The sequence below is a fragment of the Typopeltis vanoorti genome, chromosome 13, assembly GCF_054136105.1.
Source record: "Typopeltis vanoorti isolate ZY-2024b chromosome 13, IOZ_Tvanoo_1.0, whole genome shotgun sequence".
Taxonomy (NCBI): Eukaryota; Metazoa; Arthropoda; class Arachnida; order Uropygi; family Thelyphonidae; genus Typopeltis; species Typopeltis vanoorti.
The window spans coordinates 30,219,063-30,239,366 of record NC_143561.1 but is presented as its reverse complement, the minus strand read 5'-3'; the positions used below and the strand labels follow the sequence as shown (position 1 = coordinate 30,239,366).

The 20,304-nt window shown below is 36.1% G+C and overlaps 1 protein-coding gene across 1 annotated transcript in view; it reads left to right on the top strand.

Annotated features, from left to right (window-relative positions):
- The window catches only part of LOC150100023 (26S proteasome regulatory subunit 8), a 137,202-nt gene that overhangs the window by 99,113 nt on the left and 17,785 nt on the right, over positions 1–20,304 (top strand). The window contains exon 8 of the mRNA XM_090403142.1: positions 19,659–19,812. Coding sequence (XP_090259268.1) covers positions 19,659–19,812 — 154 coding nt within the window. The remainder of the gene's footprint in view (positions 1–19,658; positions 19,813–20,304) is intronic.

Here is a 20,304-nt window from a genome sequence, read left to right as displayed (position 1 = left end):
AGGGTTGGGGCTAATGGGGGTCTTAAATTCATGTACACTAATACTAGGAGTATTAGGAACAAGAAGGAAGAGTTTTTGGCCATGGTTGGCACTTTCAGACCACAGGTTATAGGTATTAGTGAAACATAGCTGACTGTAGATGATATAACTAGTGGGATTGAATGTGATGGGTATAGTGTGTTCAGGAATGACAGAGAGAATAAAATGGGGGGAGGAGTATTGTTGATGATAGCTGATGAGCTCCAGCCAAGGAGAATAGAAGTTGAATTGCAGGATAGAGAAAAGAGCACATTTGAGGCCATTTGGTGTGAGATTATGGCTAGCAGAGCTAAATATACAATTGGGTGCTGCTATAGACCAGGTGATGGAAAAGATGGTGGTGACAGTATGCACAAGCAAATAGAAGAAATTGGTGGAAGGAGGGTAATTATTATGGGAGATTTCAACTATGGTCGCATTGATTGGAGTGAGGAGAGGACACATGGGAAGAAGGAACTGGATTTTATGCGGTTATTAAGGGATAACTATCTGCGACAGCATGTAATGGAAAATACTAGGGGTCAGCGAGTGCTTGACCTAGTAATTACATCTGAGGATTTGGCTGTAACAAATATGACCACATTGCCACCAATCGGTGAGAGTGATCATAGGGTCTTAACTTGGGAGGTGGCTAAAGGTGTAGAATTTTCAATTAAGACAGGGTACATGTGGAATTATCGGGCTGGAAAGTGTGACAAGCTTAGGAGTTTGATTGGTTCAGTGCCATGGCATGTACAACTGCAAGGACTAGAAGTTAATAGTGCATGGGAGGTAGTTAAGAAGTGTTTGCATGAAGCAATGGCTCACTGTATACCTAGAGTCCGAATAATAAATCAAGTAGGGGTTAAATGGATGAATAACACCATTAAGCTTGAGTTGCAAAAAAAGAAACAACTATGGAGGGAATTTAAGGAGAAGGGTGACCGGCAGGCACATGAACGGTATAAAGCGCAGGCCAGAAGGGTGACGAGTGTGGTAAGAAAAGCAAAAAAGGATTACGAAAGAACATTGGCCATGCAGGCTAAAGAGAATCCTAAACAGTTTTTTAGATATGTAGCAAGTAAAAGGAAAAATGTACATGGCAGATTGATTTTAAAGAATGCCGATGGTAGGGAAGTAACTGAATTAGTTGAGTTACTGAGTGAGCACTTTGCAAAAGTATATCATCCAGGTGGTGACATTGCAGAAACGAATAAACTACTAGATTATACGGGAATTGTGGTTAATGAAGTGGAGGTGAGTAGTCTATTGCATAACCTCAATGTCAATACATCTGTGGGATTGGATGGTATACCAGCTCGTGTTGTACGAGAAGCAGCTAAAGAATTGTCAGTACCCTTGACCATTTTGTTTAATTTGAGTCTCGGGTCTGGGTTAGTCCCGAGCGGGTGGAAAGAGGGGAAAATAGTTCCACTGCATAAAGGTGGTTCCAAGACTGCTGTTGTAAATTACCGACCGATTAGCATATCAGGAATCATTGTCAAGGTCTTAGAGAAAATAGTCAAGAGGAAAATACAAGATTGGATAGAAGAAAATGGCATACTATATCGGGGACAGCATGGTTTTGTGAAGGGTAGGTCATGCCTCAGTAACTTGCTCACGTATTATAACACAGTGACGGCTGAACTGGATAAGGATAATGGGTTTACGGTGATTCTACTGGACCTTGCCAAGGCCTTTGACAGGATTCCACATGGAATTCTAATCAGTAAATTGCAGCATATGGGAATGGACATAGGGTTGGTGAGCTGGATAGGAGGGTGGTTGACGGAGAGATATCAGAGAGTGGTTTACTCGGGAGTAGAGTCCACAAGACGGCCTGTGACTAGTGGTGTGCCACAAGGATCTGTTCTTGGACCACTGCTGTTTAATTTGTTCATAAATGATATAGGAAATGATCTGAGAGGAACAGTTCATTTGTTTGCGGATGATGCGAAGTTGGGTAGGGCAATAGTGAATGCAGATGACGTCAAAATTTTGCAGGATGATTTGGATAGATTGGAGGTCTGGGCTAAGGAGAATGGATGTCAGTTTAATGTGGCAAAATGTAAGGTTATGCATTTTGGGGTGAAAAGATTAGCGGCAGTTTACTGCATTGGTGGAACCCAGCTCCAGGAAATTGATGAGGCTCGAGATTTAGGAGTGTTGGTGGATAAGGAATTGAAATTTAGGGAACACATTGCAAAAGTGGCCAAAACAGCTCATCAAATCACTTGGTTGCTGAAGAATACGTTGACAAGCAGAGACAAGCAGGTTATTGTTCCTCTGTATCGAGCCTTGATAAGACCCCATCTAGACTACTGTGCTCAGATTTGGTCACCTAGGTTTCTTCTTGATGGGGAGGAGGTGGAGAGGATCCAGAGCCGAGTGACCAAGATGATAGCAGGTCTGTGGAATGAACCGTATGAGAACAGGTTGAAGATTTGTGGGTTGCAAAAATTGGTTGATAGGCGGAGAAGGGGAGATATGATTGAGACATTCAAATTACTGAAGGGTTTCTATAAAATTAATTCAGAAGATATTTTTGAGAACAGGGCTGGTTGTGGGAGGACTAGGGGACATCCATGGAAACTGGGAAAAAGTGTGGTTAGTAAAGGTGTTAGAGCTGGGTTCTTTACTTTTAGAGTAGTGAATGAGTGGAATGAGCTCCCTGAGTCTGTGGTGGATGCTGTGACAGTGAATGAGTTTAAGGCGAGATATGATAGATACTGTATGAATGTCAAATAGTTGTGATGAATATGATTTGGGGCCTCCCTCGATGAGTCTAATGACTCCCTGGAGTTGCCCGTAATAATAGTAATAAACCCATACTTTTGATGGATGACTTTAACGGTCACAATACTCTATGGGGTAGTGCCAACACTAATAGACGAGGTCGAAGCATTGAAAAAATTCTTGATAATAATAACCTTTCCCTTCTAAATAATAAACTCAATACTTTCTTCCATATGCCTACCCACTCATATTCTGCAATTGATCTTACTATCTGTTCCCCTTCCATTCTTCCACTGCTCATGTGGGACATTGAAGAGAACATATATGGAGGTGATCACTTTCCTGTTCTGTGTACAATGTCTTCACAGGAACCATGTTCACCCATACGGATACCTATATGGAAAATGGACCAGGCTGACTGGAACACTTTCTCTCATCTTGCAAAATTTAATGCCATCAGTCAAACACCTATCAATGAAGCTGTAAAATATATAACAGAATGCATTGTCCAGGCAGCAACAACCTCCATCCCAAAAACATCATCTCGATTTCCAGTCTATCCAAAGCCTTGGTGGAACCCAGAATGTCAGGCAGCCAAAAAAAGATCAACACAGAGCATGGAGCATATTTCATAGATACCCCACCACATCAAATTTAATAACTTTCAAGCGTGCTCGAGCCAGAGCACATTTTGTAAGATGTCAGAGTCAAAAACAATCATGGATCCAATTTATTACATCAATTAATCAAATGACCAGTCCAAAAATTGTATGGGATAAAATCCAGAAAATGAAAGGCAGATATAATACACATTGTTTGTCCACCTTGGACCTATAATGGAAATGTTCTTGCTGATCCCAAAGCTATTGCAGATACTTTGGGAGAAACGTTTGCTAAAATCTCAGCTTCATATTCTCCAGAATTTTTAATGCTGAAAGAGCAGCAAGAGAAACAAAGGCTTAATTTTTCTACCAACATTCTTCAACCATATAATCAGCCATTTGGCAAGGAGGAACTAAAAAGAGCTCTTCTACAATCTCACCCTAGTGCAGTAGGACCTGATGACATCCATTATGAAATGATAAAACATCTACCATCTTCTATGGATCTTCTTCTCTTATTATACAATAGAATACTTGCAGAGGAAGAGTTTCCAAATTCTTGGCATAAGTCAATTGTCATTGCTATCCCAAAACCAGGAAAAGATCCAACATAAGCAAATAATTATTGACCCATTGCTCTGACCAGCTGTCTTTGTAAGATACTAGAGAAAATGGTTAATGCCAGACTTCTCTGGTATTTAGAAAGCAACAGTCTTCTTTCCAATACACAATGTAGTTTCCGTAGACATCGATCAACTTTAGATCATTTAGTTCGGTTAGAAACATGTATAAGAGATGCATTTCTGAAGCGAGAACATCTTGTCTCTGCCTTTTTTGACATGGAAAAAGCTTATGACACAACCTGGAGATATGGCATATTAAAAGACCTCCATAACTTAGGTCTCAAAGGACACCTCCCTATATTTATTAAAAACTTTCTGTACAGGCGAACTTTCCAAGTCAAAGTGGGAAGTATGCTATCTCAACCATATCTTCAAGAACAAGGTGTTCCCCAAGGCTCTGTCTTAAGTGTAACCCTTTTTGCTATTAAAATTAACTCAATCATTGAAAAGCTTCCTCCCACTGTAGACAATGCTCTGTATGTTGATGACTTCACAATATACTGTCACTCACGTAACATGAGAGTAATTGAAAGACAACTTCAACAAGCAATTGATCATGTCTCTCTGTGGGCTCTTAATAATGGGTTTAGGTTTTCAACAGAAAAAAGTGTCTGTGTACACTTCTGTCGAAAACGCACTCATCATCCAGATCCTGAACTGAGAATGGGACCTACTGTTATTCCAGTAACTACAGACACCAAGTTCTTGGGACTCATTTTTGACAGAAAACTCGCATTTCTAGCACACATTCGTCAACTAAGAGAAAAGTGCAAAAGAACTTTGAACCTCCTTCGCACTCTATCCTCTACTGGGTGGGGTGCTGATCGAGCTTCATTGCTCCATCTTTATCAAGCACTTATACGTTCAAAGCTGGATTATGGGTCCCAAGTCTGTGGTTCGGCAAGACAGAGTAACCTACGATGGTTGGATTCCATCCATCATCAGGGTATACGGATAGCTACTGGTGCCTTTCGCACCTCACCCACTCCAAGTCTTTATGTAGAAGCAAATGAACCGGCTCTATCACTTTGATGAAAACAGTTGTCTCTTAATTATGCCCTAAAAATAAAATCTCTCCCCGATCACCCTACATGGAATAGTATCTTCTCTTTGCGTTGGGAAGCTCAATATCACACAGATCAAACTGCTATACATCCTTTTGGCATGCGTATTAAAGAAACTATGCAAGCTGTTAGTATAAATGTTGACAACATTAGCTACACTAAACATAACATCCCTCCATTGCAGGTTTGCACACCATCTTGCAACCTCTCACTTTGTCAGCTACAGAAATCTTATACCCCCCATCATCCATCTACCTGCAATTGTTTAATGCACACAGAGCAGCACACGCTAATTTCTTACCCATCTATACTGATGGTTCAAGAACTACCATCTCTGGTGGCTGTGCTGCTGTGTTTCCTGACATTATTATTTCAAATCAGATCCCACCTGACTGCAGTAATTATACAGCAGAGTTGCATGCCATTCAGCTTGCACTTGTGCATATAAAAGAAAACTGCTACCAAAGGTGTATAATTTATACAGACTCATTGATCTCTTTACAAGCTATCTCTTCTCTTATGTATAATCCTCATCCAGTACTTTATGAAGTGCTACACCTGCTTCACAAAATGAAAATCCTTAATTTCGATGTCCAGTTCTGCTGGATTCCCAGCCACATCGGAATCAAAGGAAATGAGGCTGCAGATGCAGCTGCTAAATCAGCCCATACCTTCTTCACATACTATTTGACAGTTCCATATACAGACTACAGACAATTTATAAGATCAAGGCTAATTGCTCAGTGGGAGTTAACATGGCAAGAAACATCAACAAACAAATTAGATAACATTAAACCTGAAATTAAACATTGGCTTTCTAGTCAACGTACAAAGAGAAGGGAGGAGGTTGTCCTTGCTAGGCTCCGCATAGGTCACAGTCACCTTACGCATTCTCATTTACTGAGAGCTGATGACCCTCCCATATGTGAAAAATGCAACACACATCTTACTATTCATCATATTCTGGTAGATTGTCAAAAATTTACACGAGAGAGGAATGAAATTTTCACCCATCTACCCAAGCCATATACACTCAGGGAAATGCTAGCAGACTCAGGCAAATTGTATGATGTTTTTAATTTTTTAGAAAGAATTAATTTGTACAAACACCCTTGACCATAAATTTGTTTATATGTAAATACTTTTTTGCTTAACTTAACTTTTATCTTTTATTTGTAAATATCTCTGACCAATTATGTATTATTACGGGCCTTGATCTTGTATATTTGTATCGCTCTGCTGTAATTTTGTTAATATGTAAATACCATAATGCTAAACTTAAATTTTATGCATCAATGCTGTATATAATAATTCCTTTTATTAGTATAATAATGTTTGTTGTAATCTTCCTAGATGTAGACACTGCTTTCCTTGACTTGTTTTGTATATACATATGTTAACCTATAATTATCTATTTATGTACTGCTGAACCCTCTGCAGTAATTTTGTTTATATGTAGATATTGTATCACTTAACATGCATTTTGTGTATGCATCTTATTTATTGCTTTATTTTTCGAATAATCATGTAATGCTATAGGACATCTTATGTATTTTTGTACTTTCTAGTAATTCTGTTTATATGTATTCTAAATTCTGTTTCTACTGCATTACTAAATTTAATTTTCATACATGCATATTGTATAATAATCCCTTTTTGCCTATTTTTGTACTGCTATAAAGTCATCTATTATAATTTTACATATATGTAGATACCGCATGCCTTGGCTTAGTGTTTCATATTTTATGTATTAACTTATATTGTTAACTATTTTTGCACTACTGTAATAACCTCTGATCTTGTGTGTTGCTGTGCCCTCTGCAGCAGTTCTGTTTACCTAGAGATGCTGCTTTATGAAATTAGTTTTCTGTAAATGCTTATAACCTTTAGTATGGTACAGTATGACCTTCGTAGTTTTTGTACCAAATAAACTAGAAACCAACAAACCAACCCACCAAATGCACAACAGAATCTTTTGTGGATGAAATCCATCTTAAGGTGTTGGAATTCGAGTTTGATTTGGAGAAAGCCACTGTTTTTTGCGTTTATTATTCTTATACAGCACGCATTTTTCATCACTAGTTACCACTCGTTTCAAAAAGGGGTCATTTTATTGTCTGGTCAACAATGAATTGCAAATCGCCCATCTCTGTGCTTTATTGTTTTCTGACAGTTCACGTGGTTCCCATACACCCTGTTTAAGAACCTTGCCGTTCGTGGACAGTTTACCATGATGAACTAAGTTTCTCTGCTAATTCTTGTTTGGTTTGTTTTGGATCTGATTCAGTGAGAGTCTTAAGAGCATCGTCATCTAGAGTAAGAGGTCTTCCAGATCAAGGACAATCAGAGAGATCAAAATTTTTTTCTCCAAATCTCCTAAACCATCGCTGACATTTGTTAACCTTCAATACGTCTCCATAAGTTGAGCAAATGATTTTGGTAGCCTCCGTAGCATTCTTTCCTTGGTGAAACAAAAACAGCATACAATGACGTAAATGCTGCTCTTCAACTTTAAAGTCAGCATTATTAAAAAAAAAAAATCTAAAATTAAAAAAAAACATTTTTAAATAGAAAAGTAATACTAATATTTAAATAAAAATCAAATTTAATAATTTATGTGTGATTTAAGAAAAAACAATCGGCTAAAAATTACCTATTAAAAATAATTGATTACTTTCCGGTCTCTGTTATACAACTGTAATATTGAATAGCACCTTATCATATGCCTTTTCCAGATCGACAAAATTGATAGATAAATACAGATATTTCTTACACTCCCATGATTTCTCAACTATTTGTTGTAAAGTGAAGATCTGATCCTGACAGCCTCTATTTGGCCTGAATCCAGCTTGTTCTTCATCAAGCTTTTCTTCCACAATTCTTCTCAACCGTTTCTCAAGTATACTTGCATAAATCTTGCCAGGAACACTCAGTAGAGAAATACCTCTGTAATTCTCACATTCAGTTTTATTTCCCTTTTTATATATGGGTACTATGAGAGCTCTACATCAATCATTGGGAATTCGTCCCTCTGTCCAGGCCTTCTGAACTATGCAGTGCAGCCACTGTAAGACTTTTATACCACCATACTTCAGCATTTCTGGTCGAATATCATCTACTCCTGCTGCCTTTCCACATATCATGCCTTTGATGGCTTTTTCTACTTCAAGTATGGATATGTATTCCTGACAGTATGCCTGTTGAGTGTTTTTTACCACTGTGCTATCACTGCTTGTTTCGAAGTGATTACTCCATACTTCAAGGATATCTTTTTCCCCTGTTTATATGTCAGCTTTATCATCATCTCTAATTTACAGCACTCTTTCCTCCATTTCTAAGCTTCTTCAACAACCTCCAGAATATTTTGGCACCTTCTTGATATTTATTTTCTATGTTCTTACCAAAGTCCTCCCATGACTTTTGTTTAGCTAGTTTTGCATAGTGTTTAGGATTCTTACATTTGTCTCTGTATTCTCTAAGAGCACAAGCTGACTTATTTGCTAGGAACTTTTGATATGCTCTTTTCTTTTCCTTCACTGCCTCTTTAACTTCCAGTGTCCACCATGGGGTTCTGATTTTTCTGTCCTTGCAGACGACCTCACCATGTGTCTCTCTAGCTGAATCAATCAGGGTTTTCTTCAAGGCTTGCCACTGAATCTCCAAGGTTTGGGTCCTGTTCTTAATCTCTCATATTTTCTTCAGTAATCTTTGTGTATTTTAGTCTACAGTTCACATCTAGGAGCTGCTCAACTTTTATTCCTTTCAAAATTTTCTTACATGTTATTCTTTCGATGTGAAATTCAATTTTATCCTGCTCAAGACTAAATAGTGATCACTTCCAGTTTCAAATCCTCTGTACACTCTGGTGTGCCGCACCTGGGAGAAAATATCACTATCAACAATAACATAGTTACAAAGACTTTTTTTATTCCTTGTCTCTTCTCTCCATGTGAATTTGTGTGCACATTTTGATGTTGGAACATGGTGTTAGTAATAACCAGTCCATGTCCTGAGGAGAAATCCAACAGGTATTTGCCATTATTATTAGCTTTGCTCTTATCTCCCAATTTTCCCAAAATATTTTTGTATGTCTCACAATCATTTCCTACTCTGCTATTTAGATTCCCAACAAAGACCAACTTTTCCTTTTTCATTGTGTTAGTTGCTTTCTCTAAAGCCTCAAAAAATTCCTCCACTTCTAACTTAGTAGAACCTTCTGTGGGACCACACAAATAAGTCTCATTGTCCAGTTCACCATTCTGATATTGCCCACATCACTCTACCTGAGACTGTCTGCCATTCAAGAAGATATGCCTTGTATTTAGTGTTGAATACTATGGCTACTCCTTCTTTTCCTTGATTGTCATTGCCTGAATATAACATTTTTGTATTTATTGCTCAGAAAGATCTCACCAGTTTTTGCATTTTTTTGTTTCAGTCATCCCTATTATGTCAATTTGGTACTTATCTAATTCCTCAACTAGCTCCATTTCTTTGCCATTCAGGTTTCTTATGTTGATGGTAACCGATCTTTAACTCTGGTGATATTGAGTTGGGGTTTGTTTTCAGATTTGTTCCAGTAGCTGACTTTTCGCTGTTTGCCCTGGTTCCCTGGCGAAAACAATGCCGGCCTTGTTTAACCAGGCGATGCCCCAGCAGGCATGAAATTTTGTCATGTTGTACCATCATTTTGTATTTTAGTTTAAGCCAATAAGAATACAATTTGATCAGCTAAATCCCAAATTGCCAGCCCATCCTCGTTCGTTCAGTATCCAGGTAGATATCCAACAGACTGCACTACGAAAAGGTGAGGATTGGACATTTGGTCAGAAGCTCTGGTCAGTTCTCTGCATTCCTTTAAAGGTTATGTGGAGGTCTCCTCTCAGTTATACAGCTTTGACCCTTAAGCACTCCAGAACCCTATATTTGGATGATATGTTTATGTTCCAAAAAGGTATAAATATGTGAACCGACATTAATGCAATAAATCGTGGGAGAATGATTGGCATGTATAAGGGATGGAAAAAATCAGTGTGAATAGAAATTCATTAGAGGGAAATGAATTGCTGATAATTTGCTGTGTGTGTGTGTGCGTGCGTTCCTCCTAATAGTAACCTTACCAGGAGGTAATTTATTTACTCCTATATACCCCATTGCATACGATGCTTATATTGCATGTAGCTTACAAGTATACTGATTTATATATATATATATATATATATATATATATATATATTAACACCATATAATTCACATAATATCAGTAATTTATGTTAGATTACAAGCACTGGAAGTTGATCTTATTGGCCAATTTAATTAATTCTGAGTAATACTTTTCGATAAGTCTCTGTTTTGATTCTGGCCACTTATCTCTGGAAGTGATGACATGTTGTATTATGGGCATCCAGATGGAGTCCAGTAGCTTATAGTTGTAGAGTATGTGGTCAACAGTCTGAAGGAGTGCACTACAAGTGCATGATGGCGATTCCAGGATATGGAATCTGTGAAAGTAGTGTCTTAGTTTTCCATGTCCTGTTAGTAGCATGGTTAAACCTGAGAAATGGCATCTTTTCAGCCAGTCTGCTTCTGATGCTTGGCAAAAATTGTTTTGTTGTTGATCCATTTTTTTGATGTCTTCCATTCTTCTTCCTACAAGTTTAGGCTTTTCTCTTCTGCAAGTGTTTTTCTAGCAGATTTTGAATACTTTTGGTAACTTGTTTCTATCTGTTCGTTTCTAGTTGCTTCTTTAGCCAGCTGATCCGCTCTCTCATTTCCTGCTACCCTAGTATGCGCGTTCAACCAGCAGAACTTGATTTCATTGCAGAGAAGATGCAGCCTAGAGCAGCGTTCTTGTATAATGGACTGTCTTTTGTAAGCAATGAAAGAACAACTGACGTTCCCTTCGGTTTTGCTTCCATCAGTGTATATTTGAAAATCAGAGCTTTCCTTAATATATGTTCTCTTTGCTGGGTGAGGCCACCTACTGTATTGAAGCAGGCGTTCGTAGTAATTTGGATCGATGTTGTAACTTTCATCATATTTTCCGGAAGTGACATCATATACAAGAGATAATTCTTGTAATTTCAGGCAGATCGGTGTTAGAACTGCAATAATGCACGCTTCCTCGAAAGATTTTTCCTGTATCCTTTAATTATACATTTGGCTATAAGGTGTTGAACTCTGTTTAGTTTTTGTCGGTTTATCTTTGATTTTAGTGAATGTTTCCAGGCAGGTGCAGCATAAGATATCAGTGGTAGTATAGCACCGGTGTATATATTGTTTTCAGCACTCCTTGGCTTAATCCCCACTTAATCCTTGCCGACTTACCTAGGAGGAAACTACTTGTAAGCTTTTTTTCAGTAACATATGAGATGTGCTTATTGAAGATAAATTTTTCATTTATTATCACTCCTAGGTATTTTAACTCACTGGCTACCTCGAGAATTTCTCCGTTTAGGAAGACCATTATGGGCTGTTTTGAATTTTTGCTTGAGATTTGGAGCTATTGAAGGTAACTTTTTTCTCGCTTGCCTACTCTGCAATTTTAAAAAGTTCTTCATTGCCTGTTACTTCTAACTGTAAGCCGTTGCGTCCCTGAATCATTATCATCAGAGAAGACTGTGACTTTTGTTTCAGTGGTGAAAGGAAGTCTTAAAATCAAGTCATACTTGATGTTACAGGAACCCTGCGGGCAGCCTCATTTGACTTCTTTCGCTACAGTTGTGGTTTTTAATGTCATGGTTGCTCTTCTGTCTGTAGAATAATTTTTTGTAAGGTAGAGGAAGTTTTTTGGGCATTTTAAATCTATTAACTGATTGATTATGTGTGCTCAGCATCGAAGGCTCCTTGCACATTGAGTGAGATCAGTGGTACATCTTTTTTTGACGTAGACTGTCTTCTGTGAACTCTTTAACCTCCATATAGTAGTTCTGTCTTCTATTCTCTCAAATCTTGGTTATTGTATGTTGCTATGTATTCCTAGAATTAGGCTGTGGTTGATGGTAAAATCCATGATGTTGCCCATTTTTACTAGGTTGTATTTTATGTCAGCGTGATAATTTAGATACATACTTGCAGCAAAAGTTTTAATTCCTCCGTATGTAATTTCCATAAGTACCGAGTCCTCATTGCTGTGCTGAGAAATATTGCCTCGACTTCACGGTTGATCACTAGTATTGCAGCTCTCTTTCTTTCTGATCCCTTTGAAAATATTTTATAATTACTTGGAAAGCCACATATTTTGTTGTTGATGTTGTAGGGTTCTTGTATTAATGCTAGTTCTATATATTTCTATTTATGAGTTCTGTTAAATTATTTATAGCCTTTATGGGGCGTTGAAGATTTACTTGAAGTCATGCCAGGGAAGTAGTGCTGTTTCTGCTAGCTTTATGATTGCTTTCCATAATCTGTGTTTTGAATTTTTTGTAGTAATTGTATGTCGGGCAGTCTTTGCTTAGTGCCATGCGTTTGCAGTCGTTTTTGGTTTTGGCATGCTTGTTGTGATTTTGGCAATTTATGCAGTTCATCTCGGATTTATTTTGTGGGCACTCGCTGAACTTATGTTCTTTAGAGCGGAATGGACAAGTGGTTTTCGCCATGCAGTCTCGTTTTTGATGGTGGAATTTATTGCAGTTAAAGCACCTCAGAGCATTTACATAATCTGCACAATGGCAAATTCTCCACAGCATTTTGACACCAGTTTTTAGCAATTTGGTCCTCACTGTTGGATTGACTTCAATACTTAAGTTTCTCTTGTTAGTTTTTTTATTTGTCATGATAAATTTCTGTCAGCTTTGTATCAGTTCTGAAGAGTTCTTCGTTCTGCATGTGGATTGAGCCGATTGTGTTGTTCGTATCAATTTCATTTGGAATATCATATATAATTAGTCTTGGAAGATATTTCTTGTTAGGATTTGCTACTAACGTCTCTTTGCATTCCTTCGTGATTTCATTATGTAGCAAGTCTATGTCAGTCTTTTATTTGGATTCAATTAAGACTCCGTTATTAATACTTTTCATTTTTGTTATTCCGATTTTGATTTTCCTTGAGTCTATTTTTTCTTTGATGATATTTTTAGTTTCCTCACTATTTAGTTGAGCTATCGGTTTCACTATTAGTTTATAGCATGGATTGTTTTCAAATTCTTCTTTGTTTTTATCATTGTTTTTAACGACTTGTAAGTATAGCTGAGTAGGCTGAGCTAAGTTAACCTGTTCCTGGTTGCTTGTAACTGCCTGTAGTTCTGTTGCTACTTTAATTTCGTTTTTCATTTTATTGAAAACCTTCGTTAGTTCGCTAACTGCAGTTAGTATGTCCTTTTTTAAATCGTTTCTTAAATTACCGCTTACTTTGGCAACATTATGCAGCAAATCTAGGGCTTTTTCGAACTCTAATTCATCCCATGCCGCCATCTTAATGTTATTTAAAGTTGTGTGTTATAGCTTTCCTATTGAACAGCTATGCTTTCTAAGATACAAAGTTTAAGATAGTGTGCTTACAGTTGTCCTGCTTGTTCCTAGAAGTGACAATTCCATTGAATAGGCAGCAGTTGGGGGGGGGGTTGTTAGCCCTTGTTGTAGCAACTAATCCTATTATGACTGGGACGTTGTCTTTGAGGTAGCTGAACAATAGGTAGTCTGACCAGCAGTATTCAGTTCATAAATATAGAATAAAATTTCACTCATATGTGCTTAGAACTATGAAACTATAGAGTAAATTACTCACTGTTAGATAGAGCACTGTATGAGCTATCAGTCGATGCTAGATACATCCAGTTTTTCTGTTTGATACCGCACTATTTCAAGGTAAAAGCAGGAGCGATTTGCATGTGGTAAGTTGTTATGGAGTGAATAAATTACATGTCATCTCCTATAATCTTTAGACATGCAATTTTGCAGTTATAATGGGAATAATATAAAAAATAAAACTTAAGAGAAAGAGATTTGTTGTGATACAAATAAGTAGCCAATGAAAATTTTGCTTACATATATTGGTAGCTTAGTAAATAAGGAGGGGCATATCCATTGAACTAATAATGTTGATCAGCTTAATTTATATAGGAGTGGCATGAATTGTGTGTATTGATGGAGTGCTAAGCAAGCAAATCATCCTCTACAGTTTGTTGTGCCTATTATGTAGATCTATTTTTTATTTATATTTTGCTTTTTTTTTTTCCCCAAGAATTTTCTTTTATTCAGTAATGATTGTTATGATCAGTTTTCACTTTTTTCTTTCAAATAATAATAAGTCCCAGATATGCTGATATTTTTTTGTGTAAAACATGATTCGTTTTTATTCACAGGAATAAACAGATTTTTTTTTCTCACTACGTCCATTTTTTTTTTCTTTTCTGAAAACTGGTATGGAAACATCACTTAGTGAAACACTTCCTCCTTGTGCATTATATTGCACAAATGAAAGCAGAACAAAGAACTTTTTATTGTATCAGTAAATGCAGTACAGAGATAATTAGAGGCTATGTACCATATTTAATAATGATTAGTTTAATTGGAGACATTTGTAATGAAAATGGATCCTGAATAATGAAAAACATCTCCCTCCCTTTGGCACTAAATACAGTAATTTGATATAATGTCCTAACAACATATTTCAAATTTTCAACTGAAAATTTGAAATAGTTATTAGGACATTGTATTTACAGTGGTCGCGCTTGTTCATAATAATAATTGGATTATATATATAACTGGAAATCAAATTAAATTACATTTGATATTTTCTATATCATTAAGACAGTTCAGAAATACTAACTTTACAAATGAAATTCTACCAAAAAAAAAAAAAAAATTGAAACTGGCATGCCATATATGTTGAAAGCTTTGTAAAAATGAGCCTGCCTCAGCAGAAGGAATGCATTAAATGAGTCAAGCAAGTTCTTGCTGAATGTGCAATACGTACAAGACAAAGTCCAGAATGAATGTACCGTATTTTCTGGTGTATAAGACGCACTTTTTTTCTTTGAAAATAGGTCTGAAAAACAAGCTGCATCTTATACGCTGATACTCAGTTTTTTATTACTTTCATTTCTGGAAATTTTCTCTGTTCCGAGTTACACGATTTCTTTCTTGTTTCCTTGCGGTGTGTGAGAGCATTCCAGATACATTCTAGTATTCCAGTTATGGATAGATAACATTTGGTCTAGGCGCTCTGGCAGACTGTTGAAGAAGCCTGCCCTGCTAGTAATGGAATCAGTTTCCCTCTCACAGAACAGATGTTAAAAATAAACTCGAGGAATTGAAAACTCGGTTATCTGTAATTCCAGGAGGTCTAACTAGTCAGCTTCAACCTTTAGATGTCTGTATTAATAAACCATTTAAGGGATTTATGAAGAAGTGGAACACTGCATTTAGAAGACTGCAGGCCTCAGATTTTGAGGTTATGGCATCAGGAAGAGGCCTAGTATTTTGCAAGTTTGTGACTGGGTCAAAGCATCCCATGATTAAATCATTTAAGAAGTGTGGCATTAGTAATGCACTGGATGGCACAGAAGACAATTTGTTGTTTGAGGACTCGGATTCTGATTTAGAAGAGGTTCCAAGTGTCTCTTATTTAGCTCTGGAGATGAATTTCTGGGTTTTGACGAAGATTAAAAGGTACTCTTTCCTAGTTAGATTAGGTTAGGTATTTGTTGAAAGTAGACCTACTTATTACTTTATATTTGAAATACTGTAAATTCATTATAATATTCAGTGATAGTGTTTTTTTTTTTCCTAAAAAATGCATACAAAAAAGGGGGTGTGTCTTATAGGCCGGCAAATACGGTATTTAAAATAAATAAATAATAATAAAATTATTTAGTGTAGTTGATAACAATTGAATGCAGAGATAAGTTTTCGAAACTTTTGAAAGAGAAAGGCAGGCATTACATTTAAGTTAGGATGATGGGATGGATAATACTTCAGCACACTGTATTTGAATAAACATTCACATTTAAACATACAGTTATACAAAAGAAATATCAGTACAATGTTGGGCCAAACCAGATTTATGATGCTTGATGAAGCTGGATATAGCTGGTTTTCTGAAATGGTTTATTGACCAATCTTCCTGTTGGACTAAAATAAGACAAAATGCAAGACATCTTTCACAAATAAATAGCCATACTTTTTGTTGAGTTTAGGGGAGTGCTTCATCGACAATGCTGATTATAAAATTAGTCTCTCAGACCTGTAGTGACATCTATGTATCAAAGATATCTTTTTCCATTTAATCCTGTGTGAAGGAATACCCAAAACCTTGTCAACTTCAACGCTAGTAAAACCCAGTTCTGTCTTATTTCCCATAAAAAAGAACCATTTTTCCCCCAGCATTTTTTTTGATAGCACTCAAATTCTCAGACAAGATGAGATTTCTCTTCTCAGAATTACCCTGACATCAAGCCTCTCCTGATATAAACACATCACAACCATTGCATCTTCAGCTTCCAAAAAACTAGGTTTTCTCTTTCACTCAAGACGCTTCTTCACCTCTAAACAGCTGTTAACATTATACAAATCACAAATCGCCCAGCTATTGAATACTGCTCTCACATTTGGAATGGGGTTCCAAAAAAACTCTCTCAAAATGCTTGACTCAATACAGAGGAGAGCAATTAGACTGATAAATGACCCATCTCTCACCGGCTCACTCCCCTTGCTTTCACATAGATGCTTGGTCTCTGCAATTTGTATATTCTATAAATATTTCCATGGGAAATGTTCATCTGAAACAGCATCAGTAATTTCCCCACTCTCTACTAAGCCCATTGGAACATGTACAGCTGCTGCTGCCCAACATCCTTTCACGGTACACCTTGAAACCCACAGAACAAGTTTCTTTTCCTCCTCCTCCATCCCTGCTACTGCAGTACTGTGGAACAGTCTTCCCCCTGACATATTTCCCAAGGAATACAACATACAGACTTTTAAATCAAATATAAACAAGTTTCTCTTTTCCCAATCCACCACCTATATGTTACTAATGTACTATAGGTTGACCAGCCAACCTCTCGTATATGGGCCCAATTTAAAAAGAAAGGTTTGGCTTATCACTCTTCTCATGCACATCATGTTATTGATTGGAACAATTCCTCCATGTCTTATCTAGAGAAAAACTTCCTCTTTCATCCAATAATAGAATCCACCAAAGTCATTTTCCACATGGCTTGCTCAACAAGAATCCAGGACTGATTCTAAGTGACATTATATTTTGCATTTTTCCAACCATACATTTATGTTTTTCTTTTAATTTTGTGTTTCATGATCAAATAAAAAATCCAATTTATTCATCACATTACGATCATCATTGATAAACATGAATACCATAAAAAAAATCCTAGATATTGTTAATGATTCTAATGCTTAATCACAATTTATTTTACCTCTAAGATTATAAAACAAACCGATGAAGTCTAGTATTAATTCAAAGATTTAAAAAAATAGATAAATACATCAAAAAATCTCACTTAGGTCCACTGTCTCCCTACTATATTTGGACAATAAAGATACATAAACAAGGCTACCCCATATATGCCCATTATTTCATGCAGACATATTTCAGTGTATCTCAGCTAATAAAACCTATATTCAAAAAGTATGAAATTTATTATTAAATTAAAAATTATTAAAAATGAGTACTATATGAAAGAGTATTCAGAAAGATAATGAATCATGGGCCAAAAGGACTGACAAATAGGAGTGGACCAATGAAACACTGGCTTGAGACTGAAACGGGCACTTGGCCTAAATTTGTGAAAAAATAAAGATCAAATCATTGTATCGATACCAAAATATACCATAAACTCAACCAGGGAGTATTGACTAAGCCAATTTGTTCTGTATAATACTCCATTTAAATCACATAACTAACATTGAAGGATTTTTCTCTTTGCTCTTTATTATGTGCTCTTTTTTTCAACTATGCTGCATAAATCTTACCTGAAATGTGCAGTATGGAAATTCTATAAAGCTTGCATTCATTTTTTTCTCTTTTCATATTCTGTCATTATTCTCTCACCTAGTTACTTCATGTAATTTTTTTTTTTTCAGAGTAATTATTCCAGTTATTCAGAATGTACTTAAGTTTTTCTTTCCCTTGTCCTCTAATTCTATTGTGATACTCTTTTCTCCATTTCTAGGTTTTTTTATAATTAAAGTCAATATCATGAATGTGGCAGAACATTCTGCCACACTCGTGATATTTATCTTTTATATTTTTACCTTGACTTACTCCTATCTGATTTACTTCCTAAAAACTTTATGAACTTCATTCTCTTCTTCATTCAGTAATGGATTCAGGAAGTTTATGCTTCCTGAATGGTTTGCTTGGCCAAATCTCAAATTACTGGTGCATCCCCATTCGTTCTCTGCCAATTTTGCTATTCTGTCTCGTATGTTCCAGTAACTGACTTTTTTGTCATTATGTATTCCTGACAAAAATAAAGGATATTTTAAATAGTAAATGCCACTGATATTATATATTCTTGTTGATCATATTGCATGTGTGATCTCAATTAATACAAAATATGGTTTGCTTGGCTAAATTTCAAATTACTGGTGCATTCACTCCAAGTAGATACCTACTAAAAAGGGTGCACCATTGAAAGGTGAGATTGGATGTTGAATCATAAGTCCTGGGTGGTTCCTGCCTTCAGTACAGACAAATTTATGTGACTCCCATTCATGAACAGTTTTAAACCTGCAGTACATTAGTATATCATGGGTGAAACCAGTGTTTTTTTTTCCTGTTTCTATTGATTGCATATGTATTTTTTGTACTTTTATTTAATTTTTTGCATAATTGGGAAAACCTGCTCTAGAAAACGAACATGGAAACTTTTCAGCCACTTCAGGCCTCGAATAAGTAGAGCACTGGATGATGAAATTCATTGTCCACCTAAGGACAAAATCCATGTCCACGGTGAGATTCAAACCAACATCCTGTTGATTGGAGAGCAAATATGTTAGCCATTCAGCCAACCATGCCTGCAAAAATATAAGAATCTCTTCCCACTTATGTAGCCTCAACTCATAAACAGCCCTGAAGAGTGGAAAGACTGCAAACATTAAAGTTTAATTAAAATGTTAAAGTTAAGATACAAATGATAGAAAATAAAGAAAATGTCATACAAATCAGGACCGTGGATGTTGCACTAAAGCAGATCTTTGGTGATCTTACCCATAGATTTTTAAGGGGCCAAAGCATCTGTTATTCTAACAATGAATAAGACTGATAACACTGAATGTTGAAACCCAAGTAAGTAAGATTGAGTCATGATTTCAAAACAATAGCCAGCTGGTTAAGATTGCATTCCTCTCCCCCCAATAAAAATAAAACATACTATTCATTTTTGTTTAATCTGGTTATTATTTTGAAATCGTGACTGTCTTACTTTCTTGAGTTTTCACATTCAGTCTCATTTATTGTCATCGGATCAATAACATTAATCACCGGGGGGGGGGACTTTTAATCCTTATATTTTTATGTATGCTCATGTCATCACATATCACAGTTTAATTTAATTAGATGAAATGGATATGATTTTTTTTTCTCTTTAAAAAAAATTCAGAGTTATTAAGTGGGAAGAATATGGACTAATAGTTATCTCTTTCTGAATTAGGGAACATGCACCATCAATTATTTTCATGGATGAAATAGACTCTATTGGTTCATCACGGATTGATGCTGGATCTGGTGGTGATAGTGAAGTACAGAGAACAATGTTAGAACTGTTAAATCAACTAGATGGTTTTGAGGCCACAAAAAATATTAAAGTATGTTATTAAATTACTTTGTATATTGAGTTTGCTAGACATACTACCAAAGAAATTTAATGATTGTTAGATGGATATCTATTATTATTTTAAAAAACTATGATTCAAATGTGATAGATTATTTTGAGAATTGCTTATACTTTGCAGAAAAAAATAACATGGAAGGCAAAGTAATTTGAATATGAACACAACTGAACATTCAGTTTAAGCAAGTGTTCAATGGTTTTGATGCCTTCTGGTCACGATCAAAGGTCACTGCTTTTTTTTTTTTTTTTTAAACAGACTGTAATTTGCATTTAAATATTTAAAAAAAAAAGGCCACCATTGTGCTCAGAGGACATGGTCAAAAGAATTGAATGCTTGTTTGGAGTTCTATCATGTTCTTATTCAAAATACTTTTCTTCCATGGTATCTTTTTTCTTTGACAGTGCCTTAGTCATTTCCCGTTAGGAGAAATATTATAATAAATTAGTTTTTTAAATTTTACTTCAT